The 17,878-nt window shown below is 45.7% G+C and overlaps 1 protein-coding gene across 1 annotated transcript in view; it reads right to left on the bottom strand.

Moving 5' to 3' along the window:
- Nid1 (nidogen 1) overlaps window positions 1-17,878 on the bottom strand; it is a 79,012-nt gene that overhangs the window by 32,199 nt on the left and 28,935 nt on the right. Inside the window, exons 5-10 of the mRNA XM_075970205.1 lie at window positions 16,231-16,380; window positions 13,600-13,851; window positions 12,197-12,397; window positions 9,266-9,511; window positions 7,952-8,095; window positions 1,212-1,337 (exon numbers count right to left, since the gene is read on the bottom strand). Coding sequence (XP_075826320.1) covers window positions 1,212-1,337; window positions 7,952-8,095; window positions 9,266-9,511; window positions 12,197-12,397; window positions 13,600-13,851; window positions 16,231-16,380 — 1,119 coding nt within the window. The remainder of the gene's footprint in view (window positions 1-1,211; window positions 1,338-7,951; window positions 8,096-9,265; window positions 9,512-12,196; window positions 12,398-13,599; window positions 13,852-16,230; window positions 16,381-17,878) is intronic.

Below are 17,878 nucleotides of genomic sequence, written 5' to 3' on the forward strand. Positions count from 1 at the left end.
AGAAAACTGATGTTCTCTGCTAGGATAAAAAAAAATGTTTCAACACAGCAAGCTAAAATCTCAGCTCTGTGCAACCAAGAGGGCTGGCCTCTTGGGTGCACAGATGTTTGGGTCACACTCAAATCATGAGAACTGCCTGTTCCCTCCCGCCCTACAGACACCACCTCATCCAGACCTTGGCTCCTCATCAAGCTCTGAGACAGAGCAAAGGGACGCACATGCATTCGGGTCCCAGTAAACAGCCAGAGAGCACATGGGGACAGGACAGTGACTGCTACAGTCAGTTTCTGTTTTAACTCAGGCAGACACACATGTGCCACTCTGCATATTAGTCTGTAGACTTGGGAATCTCCGTGAATCTTTGAGCTTCAATTCTTGGAACTTGAGTTGGGGATAAATCCGGGGTGAATAGCTGTTGAGCATGCATGGGACAATGGGTTACATTCCCAGTCCTAATAAACTGGGCATGGTGGCACACGTCTACAATCCCAGTATTCGGGAAGGTGGAGATGGGAGGGTAAGAAGTTCAAGGTCACACAGTGAGTTTGAAGACAGCCTATGATACATGATACCCAGTCTCAAAAAAAGTCAAAAATATCTTAGATATGATTGGGCAATGTGAAATGGGAGGTAACATATCAAAAATTGGGCTCTTCACAGGCCAGTCACCTACATCAATCAGCAATATAATTAGCCTAATGAATTGATAAAATCAATGTACTTGAGTAAGTCTAAAAAGCTAGGCTTCGGCTTGTGGCTTATTAAATTAGGACTATAAATGGAATGGTGCCAAGTGGAATTTCCTTTCTGATGTAACTCGGGTAGAATTTAAGCTGAGGCAGTTATCGCATGAAGATGCTTCACCATGAATTCCATGGCTGCTAATGACAGAGAGAACCAAGGCTAATTGGCTTCAAGTCACTAAATGTATGCTGATAATGGAGCAAATAAACTCATAAGAAGCGAGTGGAATAGAAAGTTTGCAGCGGGTGAATTGATGCATTGCTAGCATGCACCAGTGCATGTATTACAGGAACACGTTTGCTCCTGGCAGCTGTGACCATCTAAGCAGGTGGAAGGTAGGACTCATCCCCATTGTGGTCTATGCCTAGCAGCAGAAACTGGCGTCTGCTTCCCCGCCAGGATCAAACCCATAACCATGCCTTTCCCATGGAGCTGGCCACCCCAGGAAGATTTCTCGCAGAACTTACCTACGCATATTCCCCCGTCCGAAAAATGGTAACCCTCCACGCACTCACAGCGGTAGGCTCCTGGGTAATTGTTGCAGATTGCATGGTTCCCACACCGGGAAGGTTGCTCTGAACATTCGTCAATATCTGTAGCAAATTGTTGATAAAAATTCAGACTTATTAAACCTCATAAAAAACAATCAAATAGAAAGCATTTTCCGTAGAGAAGAAATCCATTTGAAGATATATTTTCCTACATGCCCAAAGAAATATGAAATAGAAACTGCTTTTTTGCCCTTTATATAATGTGGAGTGCAACCCTCAATTTGTTTTTTCTAAGTGATGTGTGCTTCTTTCTGAGTGAGGAACCACATGGACACACATCCAAACAAGTCACTCACACTGGATAGACAAAACACATCGGAAGACACAGAGGACTGCTCTCACAGAGGATCCACGTTTGATTCCCAGGGTATAAATAAATAAATATTTAAAATAAACTACCTTTCTAAGTTATGATTATAAAGAAAGGCTAGACAACTTAAAGCCAATTGAGAATTCTTTAATGTTACCTAGGATTTAATGGACTCAAAGGTAAGTTATTACATCATTTAGATGGCAGAGTGGTGGCCTTTCATGTGATAGTACTACAGCCATCACCATGGGTAAGGAGGAGCTAAAACTTATGCCTGGTGGCTTAACAGTACTAGGTTCAATTCCTGTCTCCTTTTGTTATTGATTGTGTTGTCTGGGCAGGTTAACTACTCAGTCTCAGTTTCCCAACTAGTAAGTAAATATAATAATATTCACTGGTGCATTCTCTCAGGAATTGAAAAAAATGGATATGGGTTAAGGGAGTACTCAGCCCATTCAAGACATGGATATATAATCATTAGTCATCTGTTCTATAACCTAGTTTATTTTGAGAAGTCAGCTTTCAGATTTTCACCAGACTTTGGAGGTCATCTATGGATACCAGTGGTACAAGGTGGGTTGGCCTGGCCTGGATGAAAAACAGTGCTGACTCCTGATCACTCTATCAGCCCAACAGCAGGTTGAAATGTAGTCACGTAAGATACTTTCTGTACTGGTCCCAAACTCAGAAGGTCTATAGTCTTTTCTGAGGTAGGAGTGCAAAGGGTTTTATAATGACTGGGACTATTCGACCCTCTTTCCTTTCCAAGTTCCTCAATGTGAATTGTTCACACCCAGGAAGCAAAGCATCTTAGGTCTACCTTTGGATGGATAGCTTACCTGGTACCCTTCCTTTCTCACGAAAAAAAGTTGATGGACTTACTGGACAACGTTGCATAAAACAAGCATTTTGCAACGTTAGCTCTGTAGTTTGTCCCATATCTTCACAAAACCAAGGCTATTTAACTTTTTTAACGTGTGTGTGTGTGTGTGTGTGTGTGTGTGTGTGTGTGCGCGTGCATGCATACATGCTCACACATGGTTTAAGATTCAGGATCTCAGACAAGTGAACCCTGCTAGGAACGGCTGGAGGGGCAGAGAACAGCTTGTGTTGGAACTGGGATTGAGGTGGGGGTCACAGAAGTCCATCCGCCAGCTGCTGCTCCTCCAGCACAGAGCACAGTCTCTCATGCCTACCACCTGTACTCCGTACTGCTTCCAGAACCTTCACAGCAGGAAGCTGGACCCCTATGCTGGGCTGTATTCTGAAGGCAGGGGCCCAACAAAGCATCAGAGCAGAACAGCAGTTTTCCATCTAAAAGCCAGGGCCAAGTCACAACGGGAACTTGTCCAAGCCCCTTCCTTGCTGGGAACATTGACAGAGAGGGTATGTTGTGCAAGAGCTGCGGAGGCCACAGCAGGCGACAGAAACCGGCCATCATGGGTCGGAGAAGACGGCTTCATGTTAACAGGTCTGTAAGGATAAGTCAGGTTGGACACCCTGTTTCTTTAGGGATAAGACACTCGCAGAACCCATGGTCTTTGCAGTTTATAAATTTTTCCACGTGAGATTGAAATCTCTTCTGTTAGCTGCGTCCAAGTCCTTAACCCTTTCTTTAATGGAAACAGTAACCTGCTAACCATGGTGACTGTCTGCCATAGCATCCCACAACACTGGCTTAAGAGGATTTTCAACACCTGGCCAACTTCCTCTCTGAAAAAAGGAGAACCCTTTTTTAGCTCGATAGGAAAGACATGAATTATTCATTTTTATTTTTTAGAAAAAGTTTTTGTTAGTGGTGGTGGTGGTGGTGGTTTTTGTTAGGTATCTTCATGTAGCCCAGGCTGGCCTCAAACTCACAATCCTCTTGCTTCCACTACTGGGTGCTGGGCTCACAGGTTTGTTCTGCACACTCAGCTTGGAATGACTTTTTCAGATTATTGTTGCTGTGTGGTACTTATGTATGAATGAGCGTGTACACATGCCACTGCATGCATGTGAATTTCAGAGGACGGCTTTGGGGAATCAGGCGAAAGGGGGTCTCTCCGTCATTTCTCCAACCTAGCCTGCTCTAGGGCTTCCTGGAGGTTCCCCTGCCTGTCTCCCTCCCATCTTGCCATAGGAGGCTCGGGATTACACATGTCTGCCACCATATCCGGCTTTTAATGTTGGTTCTAGGACTTGAACTTGGGTTGCTAGGCTTGTGCAGCAGCCCCCTCATCAGTCCTAGATTAATCCTTTGACACCCCCCCCCCCAAGTGACTAGCTTTGGTACATTTTCAATGTCTCTGCAATTTACTTCTTTTAGAAACGCCAGGCCCTTTGGGGAGGCTATTGATATGTGCGATGCTTCCTCGAAACTCAGAAATTATTCACTGAGATGCTAACTGACACTGCTACTCTAGATGACAGTTTAAGGGTACATGGGTGCCACTGTGCTGTGAGCCCCAGGTGAACAGCTGAGCTCTGAGATTCTCTGAAAATCTCTTCCTGATTACCGGGGAGGCTCACTGGGAGCCCAAACCAGCCTTGCTTCGCACATCTTTGATCATCCTATCCCACCCCGGACTTAAATCACAGAGGTTCACCCTAGCTCCCCTCTCTGGAGCCTCCCCAGGTTACAACAATGCTGCAATTTCCCACTGAAAGCCTCCTGTCCAGATGCATTAACATTGAGGCTTGTTCTGCTAACTCAGAACAATAGGGACCCTGGCTCAGGAGATCCCCCACATTCCACCAGGCTAATACCCCAGAATGATGGCCGACCACAAAAGCAAGTGCATGCACGGCCACCGGGGACAACTGCAGAGAGCATAAAGCGCAGGGTTGGGGGGTGACTCTTATGAGGAACACTCCCTGGGACAAGCTCAGATACCAAGAGCAGCATGAGAAGGCTCACAGAAAGCAGCAGCAGACTGGGTTCATCGAAGTGGGCAGACTTATTCTAACTATCCACATTTCTCCTAAGAACCAGAATCTCTCTCTCTCTGCTTATTGATATCAATGTGAGCAGCTGCTTCAAACTCCTTCTGCCATGCCTTTCCAGACATGATAGATTACACCTTCAAATCACGAGCCAAAAACAAACCTGTCCAGCCGGGCGGTGGTGGCACACACGTTTAATCCCAGCACTGTGGAGACAGAAGCAGGCAGATCTCTGTGAGTTCGAGGCCAGCCTGGTCTACTAGAGACAGACACCAAAGCTACACAGAGAAACCCTGTCTCGAAAAACAAAATAAAATGAAAATAAACCTGTCCTTCCTTAAGTTATTTATCAGGTATTTCATCACAGCAACAAGAAGAGCAACAAATAAACCATGCTTCATCAACGTGTAGGTGGCTGGTGACATTATATACAGACTAAGAAGGGATGGAGACCTAAAGGAATCCCTCATCCCCACCACACCCCCAACCCCGACTATCACCTTCATGACAGGGTTCCACTCACATACAATAGCACTGTGCTGCTTGGAACTGTCCTGTACCAAAGTAGCCACTCATGACGGGGAAGGACTGGTCACTGACAATCACAGGCTGGTCAGTTCTGCGTCCCCTCTACCATGTTCTATGACCAGGTAGGTGAGTCCCAGACTGAACAGTGCCAGATACACAAAGTCATCAGCATACCGCCCAGACCATCACATCACATCCAGCATGGAAGCACAAACCCCTCCTTGACAGTGTTTCAGGGTACCAGGAGCAAGCATCCTGCAGGGAAGGGTCTCTCCAAAGCAAATGCCCTCCAACACACACCATGCCCTACATCAGAATCTCCACACCAGATCTACCTCTTACTAGTAAGATGGAATTCCCAATCCCCAAGCATTTGGCTTTCCAGGGCTTGTGGTCTAAGGATAAGGGTGGAGACAGCTGCCCATTTTGCTGGGTGGACATTTGTGAGCTCACCCCTCACTTGCCTTACTGTTCCTCCCTTCATTAATGAGCACGTCACTGCAGACTTCAGTGGCGCTGGCTAAAGCGTCTGACACGCTTGCCCTTAGCGATGGACAAACTGTTCTTTGGTAATAGATTAAAATCCAGTTACCGACAAATATCCAGCTGTCTACATGAAAGTCTTTGAAGCTAGATGTTAAGTAATAAAACAAATGACGTCAGAAGGCAGTGCACTACAGATGTTCCAGTAAGAGACTTGAGTTACCCACTGGCTCACTTTCGTGAGCTCACATTCATGTCCCCCAGCTCGCAATAATGAGCCTTGGTTACTATTAATTAAAGAAAAAGCAATACAAGCAGCAAGAGCTGACAAAGTTATAGACAAATTGGAGCTGTGGAACCAAAGTAATCAGCAAAGCATTTGCCATGCCAGCATGAGGATCCAAGTGGCATCCCTAGAGCCCACACAGAAAGGGGGCCATCGAGGCACACACTTGTAATCCCAGCAATGGAGAAGCAGAGACAGGATCCCTGCGCTGTGCGATAATCCTGTACACTGTGTGAATATGTGTCACTGTGATTGGTTTAACAAACAAGCTGACTGGCCAATAACTGAACAGGATAAAGTTAGGTGGGAAAGCCAAACTGAGAAAGATGGAAATGGAATGCAGAAGGACAAAGTCAGTGTAGTCACTAGCCAGATGGAGAGTGGGTCAAACACGAGCCTCAGGGCAGCATACAGATTAATAGAAATGGGTTAAATTGTAAGCACTAGTTAGTAACAAGCCTGAGCTATTGGCCAAGCATTTGCAATTAATAGAAATCTCTTTGTGGTAATTTGGAAGCAGCTCTTAGGACAGGAAAACTCCACCTACAACCCCTGGGACTTGTAGTATAATTGATACGCTCCCAGCCAATAAGAGACCCTGTTTCAAAAGAAGTAGACAGAGTTCCTATCGAATGACACCTGAGATGCCCTCTGCCTTTATACATATACAGTAACCCCTATTTGCGTGTGTGTTTATACAAAAAAAATGGAGAAAATGGAAACTCCTGCACACTGTAGGTAGAAATACAAAATGGAGCAGTTGTTATAGAAAACAGCATGAAGGGCCCTCCAACAAGTCAAGCCTAGAATAACCCACCAGACTTACTTTGGGGGTTATATAAAAACAAAAGCAAAGCAAAACATAACAAATCTGAAAGCAGACGCTTCCAACAGAAGCCCTGTTCATCACACCCTTGACCGCAGCAGTCAAAAGGTAAGTGCAGTGTGTCCACTCACAGGGGACTGCCAGCAGTTTTCTGTAAAGTAAACCTGGCTCTGCCTTCTGAAGGAAAGTGCTCCCTTCATCTGAAAGGATTGAAAAGCAAAAAGTATCATGCAGGGCACAGCATAATGTGATGTGGGAGTCCCCTCTGTGTGCTGTGATTACCATTAATGAATAAAGAAACTGCCTTGACCTGTTGATAGAGCAGAACTTAGGTAGGCGGAGAAGATGAAACTGAATGCTGGGAGGAAGAAGGCAGAGTCAAAGAGATGCCATGGAGCTGCCAGAGTCAGACATACCGAACCTTTGCCGGTAAGCCACTGCCACGTGGCAATATACAGATTAATGGAGATGGGTTAAATTAGTTAGCCAATAAGAAGCTAGAGCTAATGGGCCAAGCAGTGATTTAATTAATACACTATCTTTGTCATTATTTCAGGGCTAAGCTAGCCGGACTGCCAGGACAAACAAGCAGCCCTATCTTCTACAATAATGTAATAGCGGTCAACCTTCCAGGAAAAAAAGATCCTGTAACATATGACATAGGTGAATCTTAAGGAGACATTTGCATATACAATCATGAATCTTGAGCAAAACAAGCCAGTAACAAAGGGGTAAACGCTGTGTTTCTCCACATTTATAAGATTCTAGAGCCAATAGCTTCGTAGAAACGTAACATTGAATGGTGGGAGACGAGAGTTGGGGATGAGGACTTGAAACATGGTACCAGGAGCTACAGTCCAATAACCACAGATACAATTTGTTATACAAGATGAAAAGGCTCCTAGCAAAGGATGCTTGTGACAACCTCACAATGGGATCAGTGTGTTTAATAACACTGAACTACACACTTAAAAGTAGTTTACAACAGCCAGGGAGTGCAAACCTATAATTCCACCACTTGGGAGGCAGAGGCTGGGCCATCTTGAGTTTGAGGCCAGCCTGGGATTCTCAAGAAGACCCTGCCTGTTTTACAACAGAAACAAAAGCAAAACAAGGAATTTTGCTCTATTGCACCAAGCGGGTAACATACACAGTCCAGGCATGGTTCATGGTATGCTTCTATAGCACACATCCAACACACTCATTCCTGGGACATACACTCAGCTTCCTGGCTTACAGAACCTAGATGCCTCCTCCCAGCCTGATATCACCCCACCCATCAGAACAAAAAGTAATACCATAGCAAGTCTGCCCATCTCCTCGGAAGCCAATGGAGCATTCGCAGGTGAACTGTGTTCCAGGGCCCGGGCGACAGGCTGCGTTGCTGTCGCACCCGTGAGTGCCGATGTAGCACGGATTCTGAAGCGCATCGGGGGAGCCCTCTGTGAAGGTAGAGACAGTGTTCAAGAACCTTCCCGCAGGCCTCCCGACGCAGGAAGAGAGCAGAGCAATGGGGACCAGAGCCTTGCATGCTGCCCTACGGTGGGACCACCAAGTTCTTGCCTCTGGCCTCGCTCTCTGTTTCTATAAATAGTGTTACTGACAACAAGCCACACACCTTTGTGAGACTCTGGCAGAACGTGAGATGTCTGTGGCTGGCTAAGACCATAAACCAACTACAGGAACCATTTTATATACGTAATCTCTCAGCTGCACACTCCAGCCACCTGGGGCTGTGCCTCTGCCGCCATTACGGATTACTCCTCTGGAATCCTAAGGTCAAATTAACTCTTTATTTCGGAAGTTGACTCTGGTCCTGGTATTTTACCACAAAAACAGAAAGGTAACTAATACAGATACACTGTAGAATACTGTTTAGCCATAGAAAGAAAGGACATCCTTCGAATGTGACTACATGGTTGAGCCTAGAAATCATTATGCCGAGTGAAATAAGTCAGACCCAGAAAGACCAGTACTTCCCAGTCTTATGTGTGAGAGCTAAAAAGGTTAATTTCACAGAAGCAAGAATAATAATGGCTACCTGAGGTGGGGAAGGATGGAGGGGTTGGGGAGAAGGCGAAGAGGATGGTGGGCACGTCCAACGGTGCTGCAGGATGGACGGGATAAGGTCTAGTGTTTCATAACACAGTGAGGTAACTAAAGTTGACAACAATTAATTACATATGTCCAAATAGCTAGTAAAGACGCTGGATGTTCTCAACACTGAGAAATGATTGATACATGTCTTAGGAGTGACATGCCCATTGCCCTCACCGAAGCGCTGCACACTGGATACACCTGGTGAAATTACTTAGTTCACATCCCACAAAATGACCTTTGGCTGGTTGGCCTCCTGCCCTGAAAGCTCAGGAATAAACAGCCCAGACACCCCCTACAAATAGGCCTTTGGTTGAATGGACGAAGGCAGGTCTGCTTGCCAAGTGTACTGACTATGCTTTCACATAGGACACCTGACCACCATTTCCTCCTACAGACTGAGAGCAAGAGACCAAAATCCCCAATCCAAGAAGCAGAGGTTCTGGCAAGTGTGACTGCAGAGTCATGCACAGGAGGCACACAGGGGATGCCAGCGTGAGCCCCGTCCGCCTTACCCCTCACAGGCCCGATGGAGTTGCTGAGGGCATAGCGCAAGATCCTCTCCTCCCGGTTGTACAGGACAAACACACTGTCCACGGAGAGCTGCTGGGTGCTGGGCAGGGCTGGCCGGGAGTCATCGTGGACACACTCCTGGAAGGTGATGGTCTGACGCCACTGGTAAACGTGTGTGCGTGAGGGCGCAGCGCCGTCGTGGTCGGGCTCAGTCACTGTGTACTCCCGGGTGGAGGAGGAAGTGATCACTGAGGTGTGGGAGGAAGACAGATTTGAGGAGCTTCAGCAAAGGCTGTGCAGGCTTCAGTGGCGGTCCCTGCCCATAGGGACATCAGATTGACAGGCACACTGGGGCAACTTAAGTAAGGCTGTGTTGTGCTTGGATTCCTGCTGCTTTCTCCTCTCCCGCAACATCTGTGGTGACACTCACGTCAGCCCTTGCTGATCGTATCAAAGCTCTCTATCAGCTCAAGTCACTGAAAACTAGAGATGAGGTCTGGCCGAAAGAGCAGCCACTCAGATGAAAGGCACACCTGGACTGACTCCTCCCAGCTGAGGTTGTAACCACCTACCTGGTACTAGCTGCTTTCGCCTCAGCTTCTCTCTCAGAAGGAGCTAGGGTGAGAGAGTCTGGGGAGATCACATTTGTAAATTACATAGAATCAAGCATTTATTACATCGGGGACATTTGATCTGGTTTCCACGGAATTTCTCACATAGGAATCGGTAAATAGTAGCTGCCCCCAGTCACCTTAGATTAAATAGTCCCGTGGTATTAAAAGATGCAATGTGGAATGTTTTGTAGCAGCCAAATTTGGAAAAATTAGCAAGAGCAACCTCAGCCAAGGAGAGGGGAGACTGTCTCCCCACCCAGAAGAGGGTGGGAATTAGCCCATGCAACAAAACTCTCCACTTCCCTTTGTTTTTTTTTAAGGCATAAAGAACCCTTTTTACTTCTGAGTTCTGCTGCAGCCTGCTCCATCTGCGAACCATGAAAGCCAGAGGATAAATAAAAGATCAGTGTGCGCTGTCTCTCGTCCAGCTCCCATATGCTGGCTGCCAGCAAGCCATCTGGCTGCAGGCAGTCTGGGGCCTTGGCTGTTTCTCCTCCCTTCCATAGACTCCCAGCCCTGGCTATGGGTACCAACCTTCCTGGATGGCGCTTGAAGAGCAGCATTTTTGAAAAGTTCCTGCATTTGACTCAGCATCTGTTTCTAGGAACTGAGTCTCGGAAAAGAGTCAGAAAGCCAGGCCTGATAATGCAGGCCTGATTGATAGTCATCCCAGCTACTTGGGAAGCCGAGGCAGGGGGATTGCAAGTTCAAGGCCTGCTTGAGCTACAGCATGAGTTCAAGTTCAGTCTAGGCAACTCATAGGCACTAAAAAACAAACAAACTAACAACAACAAAAAACCTAAAACTTGATGAAGACAAAACGAGGGACTGAGGGTGTAGCTCAGTGGTAGGACATTTGTCCCGTATGCACAAGACCCAGAGTTCCATTCCCAGTATTGCCAAAGTCAGAAATGTGGCAGAGAGCTTGGGATGTAGCTCAGCATAGGGGTGTTTGCCTGGGGCACTCAGTTCAGTTCCCAGCAGGTAAGCAAACAACAACCAAAGGGAAATGTGGCCAAGGTTCAAGAAGGGAGAGGTCGTTTTTTTAACTCAGCAGGAGAGAGGGAAACTCCTGCAATTTACACTTCTGAGACCACCCAGAAGGATGGGGGCAAATTCCTTGAAAACAGGCCTTTCAAAGCCACTTAAGGAAACTAGAGAATACTCATAATTTGGTGTGCATAAAAAGGTGAAGATATAGCAATGTAGTACAGTTGATTGATAGCGCTAATGAAAATGACATGCCCAAGATTACATACTGTTTTTCTGTGCTAAAGATCCCAGAGCCTGAGCTGGTACTCATGTCTACAACCCCAGCGCTTGGGAGGCAGAGGCAAGAGAATGGCCTCTAGTTGGAGACGGAGTAAGGGCTATAAAGCCCTTTTAAAAATAACCGCCTCTTTCATAGTTATGACATGGCCATGTAAGAAATTGCCCTTATTCTTAGGAAAGAAATATCCGAAGCACTTCAGAAATAACCTACCAGGACACTGTTTCTCTACAGTTAGGACGAAGTGTGTGTGTTAAAACACGGTGCCAAATGAGAGCAACTAAGCAAGCTGAGTGGCAGGTAGAAGCTCCGGTCACTCTTTTCAACGGCAATCACACACCAGAAGGCGAATATGTGTTAAAAGTACAAATAAATACATTATAACAAAATCATGAATTATATAACAGTGGGGGCATGTGACAAAATACAGATGATAGACACACGAGAAAAGGTTGAAAAAATGTTTAAATCAGAAAGTTGTACTCAAGGTTTTTTTCCTGAAGTTCTCCTTTGTTGTTGCATTTCCTCTTTTTAGACAAAGTCTCCTGTAGCCCCAGGCTAGCCTTAAACTCACTGTGGAATTTCTTGAATTTCTAAACTTCCTGACTCCACTCCCCAAAAGCTAGGACTACAGGCGCTTGCCACCTGACCTAGTCTCCCAGTGCTTGGGATCCAACTCAGACATTCTGTGTGTGTGGACAAGCCCTCAGCCAACTGAGCTACAACCCATCCCATTTTCTGGGTGATGATTATGTTTTTTGTTTAGTTTTGTTTTGCTATGTAGCTCAGGCTGGCCTGGAGCTGTAGCAATTCTTCTAGGTCAGGCTTCTCAAAGACAGGAATGATTGATGTATCCCAACACACCTTATTCTCTTGTTTTGTAGTAAATCTCTTCAAATGTGTCTTCGGTCTGTACTTAGAGGAAAGGGATTAAAATAAAAAATAGCCTTGCGGACCCCAGGACATCGCTCCAGGTACTCAAGGCCATCAAAGTGGGCAGGCACGTGCAAACTATCAGGCTGCCAGGGGGGTTTCAGTCTGGGACTCACCTGAGCTGGAGTAGTGGTACAGTTCTGTGTAGGGCTCAATGTGCACTGAGGAACCGTAGCGGATCTGTGGCACTCGGCCATCCAGCTCTGTGTTGATGGTCAGATGTCCATGTTCGTCAATACCACTGAACTGCTGCTTCAGGACCAGCTTGCCTGGGTGTCCCACGAAGGTCACCTCAGCTTGGCGGGTGAACTCACCCCCTGGAAAGCAAGAGAGGCCTGTCACTTTGTCGCCTGGCAAGTAAACCCTCCTGCTGGTCCTAGGTTCATGCAGTGAGAAGCATGCAGAGAACTAATTCTCCTGCCCTGGATGTTGAACAGACTCACAAGCACAAATACTGTGTGGTATCCCTCCCTCCTATACAGAATCTAGATTTAAATTACATGTTTATTTTTTATATTTAAATATATGTTTGTAAAACATGAAAGTAGAAAGGGGAAGAAAGGACCTAAAGGGAAGAGGGAGGGGAGTAAGAGAAGGCGAAGGCACACACATGACATGAAACAAAAGATGCCAGGCACTCAGCCTTCCTCACAGGGTATGGCCTTTGAGTCTCCAAAGTTTCCTAACACTCGAAAGAATGGTGTCGATCAGGCTGGACTGACCAGCCGGAAGTGTCAGGCTTTTTTCCATGAGCAGATACGGAGATATGAAATGCCACTTTCAGATGGGCGAGATGCATGAGTTGCTAACTCCTGTTCCACCTTGGAGACTTTTCTATGTCTATGCCAGATTGTTGTGTATAAGGGTGTTGTCTGTGTGTTCAGATGTGTGGGCATGATTGGATTTGTGCGTGTAAACCTTTGTACACAGGGTGTGTGCATGTTTGTGGGTATGGGGTATACCTGTGTGTATGGGTTCATATGGTGACCAGGTTTGCCTTGGGTATTTTTTTTTTTAAATCGTCTTTGTTTATTTGAGACAGAGTATGGGATCTGTCTAAAAAAAAAGATCACTGGGATCTGGGGTTTATCAATTAGGTTGTTTGGCCAGTGAGCCCCAGGGATCCTGTCTCAGTCTCCCTAGTGCTGGTGGTAACAAGCACATGCCACCATAGCTGGCTTTTTATGTGGGTTCGAGGCAATGGACACAGGACACATGACTTCACGCTTGCAAGGTAAACACTTTACTGACTGCGCCATCTCCTTAGCAACAAATATGGAAGACTTCGAAACTCCCACCAAGAAACCATTCCTCCCTCAAAACACAATTCTAGATGGCCTCCCTTAATGAATATGCTATACATGAATTTTGCCATGTCCTTATTTCTGAGGAAAGGGCCTCTGTCCACAGATGAAATACTTCCAGAAGGTGCCTACAGACACAGAGTTTTAAACCCGTTCATTCTCTGACCTCCCCCATGACCACGTAGTCCGTTCATTTTAACTGGGGGATCAATTACCAGTGATGCTGAAGCCGTTCTTGAACCCATTCTGCTCCACTGCAAACATCCATCCGATGATGCCCCCGATGGGTGCCAGCGGAAGAAGAGAATACCCGACAGTCTCAGGAATGGTGCTGATGGCTGTGTAAGAGCGTCCATCGTTCATTACCACGTAGGAGTGTAGATCAGTGTTCTCAAACACCACGGGGACCTGGCTGTCGCCCACGAAGATCCTTCCCTTCACCTTGCCGTTGACCCGTTGTGGGGAGCCTGGGTCAGAAACAGAGGGAGAAGGTGAAGATGGCTTTCCCCTACCTTCCAAAGAGAAGGATGTGTCTGTTCCATTAGGAAAGCAAGGAGGTGACATTGTTGCACCTCCTGATACTGACCTCCGCTACTACCTCCACGAGTGTACATACACTAACACTACATACATATGCGCGCACACACACACACACACACACAGAGGCATGTGAATTATACTGCAAAATAAGAACAAAAACTAAAGGAAGATGCAAGTCAAAGGTCACCTTGCATTGCCGAAATTTGATGTAGAATTAAATTCTTTGAAGGTTTTCTTTTTTCTTTCAGCACATGAGATCAAATGAGGGCTTTGCCCCTGAACTCCACCCCTGGCCCTCTGTTAGCAACTGTTAATATATCTTATTTCTTTCCCTAGACTGGGAACCATCAGGAACATTGCCTCCACCCCCTCCTCCCACGGACATGTTCCTGGTGGGTGGTGGGGGTCATCTGTGCTCGGAATCACCGACCAGCCAGGACACATCTGACACAAAGTAACTCTGTACACCCATTGTGTCATTACACTGGGGAAGCTGTGACCCTTGCAAGCTAATGCTAAAAAAATGCGCTTCAAGAACACTACAGAAACAAGGAAGGAAGCCAAGTTAAGGAAGCCAAATAAAATCACTTCCGCCAGTCTCTGTTAGCTTTATCCCTGCCTGAGCTTTTAGGTGGGATCTCTCTTACTCTGTAGCTGGCCTAGAACTCATGCTGTAGTCTGGGTTAGTCTCAAACTTACAGCAATCTCCCTGCCCACGTCTCCTGATTGTCAGGACTATAGGCATGAGCCACCACACCTGTCTGAAGATTATACTGTTGTTTTTTCTTTTTATTTATTTTTTTTTAAAGTAGGACGAATCCAACAAATATTTAAATCACAAAGCAATTACAGGATGTGCTCATGTCAAAATGTGTGGCCGAACAGTTTGTTACAGCCGAGTTCAATGCCAAAGTTTGCCCAGCATTTTCAGCTCTGATATTGGGGGTAGGGAGCTAAAGAGGTGGCCCTTTAAGATACGCTTTTGGGCTGAGGAATTGGTCCAGTTGGTAGTGCTTGCCTGGGAAACACAAGAACTGGGCTCAATACCCAGCACCCAGAGATTTAGAAAGGAGGGAGGGAGTACAAGTGCGTGAGGATTTTGGAAGCTTCTCCTAGGGTGAAAAGGTATAAAAGTCAAACCTAGAACAAATACCCCAAAACATCCCACCCCTGGGGTGACAGGATTTGGAAGAAAATAGAAAACATTCTCCCAGATGAATATGCCAGCTAAACAGTATGGTGGCGCATCGCTGAAGATCGATGAAAATAAAGCAAACCCCGTTTTACTTAATTATGACCCAGAAGGAAACAATTTTGGTGTGTGTGGCAAATTAAAACAACTGATGTCAGGATAGTTATAACAGAGTCTGGAAAACAGCACACCAACGTCAGTTTGATTTTAACTGGTCAGAGTTCACAAGGCAACTAAAACTCTCCACTAAGTGCTAGTGACGGTAGGCGGGTGAAGTGGGGCATTTGGAGGCCAAATACTGTGTTTATTTTCATTCTAATTTATAGCCTCCAAAGGAATGACTATAACAAGGACCCTTAGACTTGCACTAAAGATTCCTATGACTAGTCAATCCCCTTTGGGGACAGAGGTCAGTGTTGACCTCAGTTATCATGGAATTCACTTTGAAGCTGGACATGCACTGGGTTTGACAAGCCAGAACTGAGGACACCACCCCATCCGCGTTACCTCAGGCGTGCTACTGTTCCAAGGACATGCGGAAGAAAGGTGGGGAGGGAGGAAGGGAGGGAGGGAGGGAGGGAGGGATGTACAAGCAATACACTCAGCTAGAGACTGAAGCCAAGTTGGGGTACACACTGGAGCCCCAGCACTCTACATGTAGAGAATCTATGTCTGAGGTCATTCCAGGCTATGTGGCAAGATTCTGTCTCAAAAGTAAAGAAACAAAGAACTGAGAGGACTCCAAGGGCAAAGCTGTGGGTGAAGGGAATGAGGGAGGACGCCTCCTGGTCCTGGCCGGCATTTAAACTCTTGGCTCTTTGTGCGGCAGTCAGGAGACAGCTGTGAAAAGAGACTCCCGGTGGGTGTCACCTCAGAAACGGGGAAGGACTACAGGGGAACAAGGTTATATGCCACACCAGAAAAATAAAAGGACATCCTGGGAGGAATGGTCATCAGAGAATGTAACAGAGATGATATCATTAAAAAACAGCATATAAAACTGCATATTCCAGAAATCGGGGCAAAGGCCATGTCTCTAAACAAGCACCAAGACCCAAAAAGCACTCCTTTTCCTTCTCCCCGAAGCTGAAAATGCAGAGGAAAAGTACATTACCTTCTGCCACACACTGCCTGCCGTTGCCCGTGTAGTTGGCCGCGCACCTGCAGCAGAAGCCAGTAGCATAGTCTCTGCATTCTGCATGCACGGAGCACTGGTGTCTACTGTTGGCACATGTCTCCTGGGAGCCTGTGTTGTAGCTGAATACTGTTTGGAGGAAACAGAGGCACACCTGTGAAAGCTTTGCAGGTTCTCGGCTGAGAGGCATTTCCACGCAGATATCCAAGAACCAACTGGACTCCCTTCTACCTAAGACCTTCAAGGAGCCAAGCTGACCACAGCAGACTAAAGTCCATGGCAGGAGTGTGACCACTGGATAGAGATGGGGCTCCATTACTCAGACCATTGATGTAAACAAGTCTTCAAGAATCATTAAGTATGAATACTTAAAAATTGCCACAATGTATATTAATGTCAATTAACACAAGGGTGCTTTTACTCGACTTGAATCCTACGATGGTGCCCATCTAATATGGTCAGGAGGAGACGCTTCATTTGGTTAAGAACCTCAATATATACTTGTATTCCAACCCCATTTTTTGTTTTTGTTTTTTGAGACAAGGTCCCATGTATCCCAAGTTGTCCTCAAACTCACTAAGAACTGAGAATGGCCATGAACTCCTGATTCTGCTACATTCACCTCCTGAGTACAGGGATTACAGGCATGTACCACTATGCATGGCTATGGAGTGCTAGAACTCAGGGTTTTGTGCACACTAGAAAAACACTCTGCCAACAGAGCTGCACCCCAGCCCAAAGTCTTTCTTTTTATAAATTAATTTCTTATGTGATAAAATACATATCATAAAAATGCCTTTTAGCCACCTTTACATGTATGTGTGTACATATTCCTACCCTTTTCTTCAGAGGGTAATTCAAAAGCTCTAATACTCAAAAGCTGATCATTATAGAAATCATGCATACACACACGTGCATTTGTGTGCATGCATATGTGTGTGTAACAACAATTAAAGAAAATGAGGCCATGAATTTGAAAGAGAGCAAGGTGGGGGTGAGCATGGGAGGACTTGGGGGGGAAGAAAGGGGAAATGATGTAATTATTGTATAGTCTCAAGAATAAAAATAAAATCAGCCAATCAAAAACAATACTTAGATTGCATCTCTTCTAAGATTATTAGAAGAATCAAAAAGAATCTCTCTCTCTCTAGTTTAAATTTCTACCACCCATTTGTTTTATTAGCCCTGCAAACCAGCCTTTAAATTTAATAATCTAGTTAGAGCAAATTTGTTTGGTTCAAAATCCCAAGAGGAGTGAACTTCTAGAGGTAATAATAATCTTGTTTATAAATGAAGATCAAAATAAAATTTATCCTCAGATAGATTGTATTGGCTCCAACTACTTGGAATTTCCAGTGTGTATAAAGATGGCTGGTGACTGAAGCCAGAGACACCTGAGTAAACTTAAAGCTTTCTGATTGCATAAGCTCAAGCCAGGAATCCCCCATTGGTGGGTCTGCTACATTCTGTATATCTGAGAGTAACAATTTAAACAACACTAGAATGTTATTGTAGGCCTCAGACAGTTGATATTTCTAATAAACAGTGAAATAACCAGGAAAGGGGACAAAAAAAAAAAAGCAATCTGTCACAGATATATTTTGAGTTCAAGTCTAGGCTTTTGCTA

This window comes from Microtus pennsylvanicus, chromosome 4 (genome assembly GCF_037038515.1).
Source record: "Microtus pennsylvanicus isolate mMicPen1 chromosome 4, mMicPen1.hap1, whole genome shotgun sequence".
Taxonomy (NCBI): Eukaryota; Metazoa; Chordata; class Mammalia; order Rodentia; family Cricetidae; genus Microtus; species Microtus pennsylvanicus.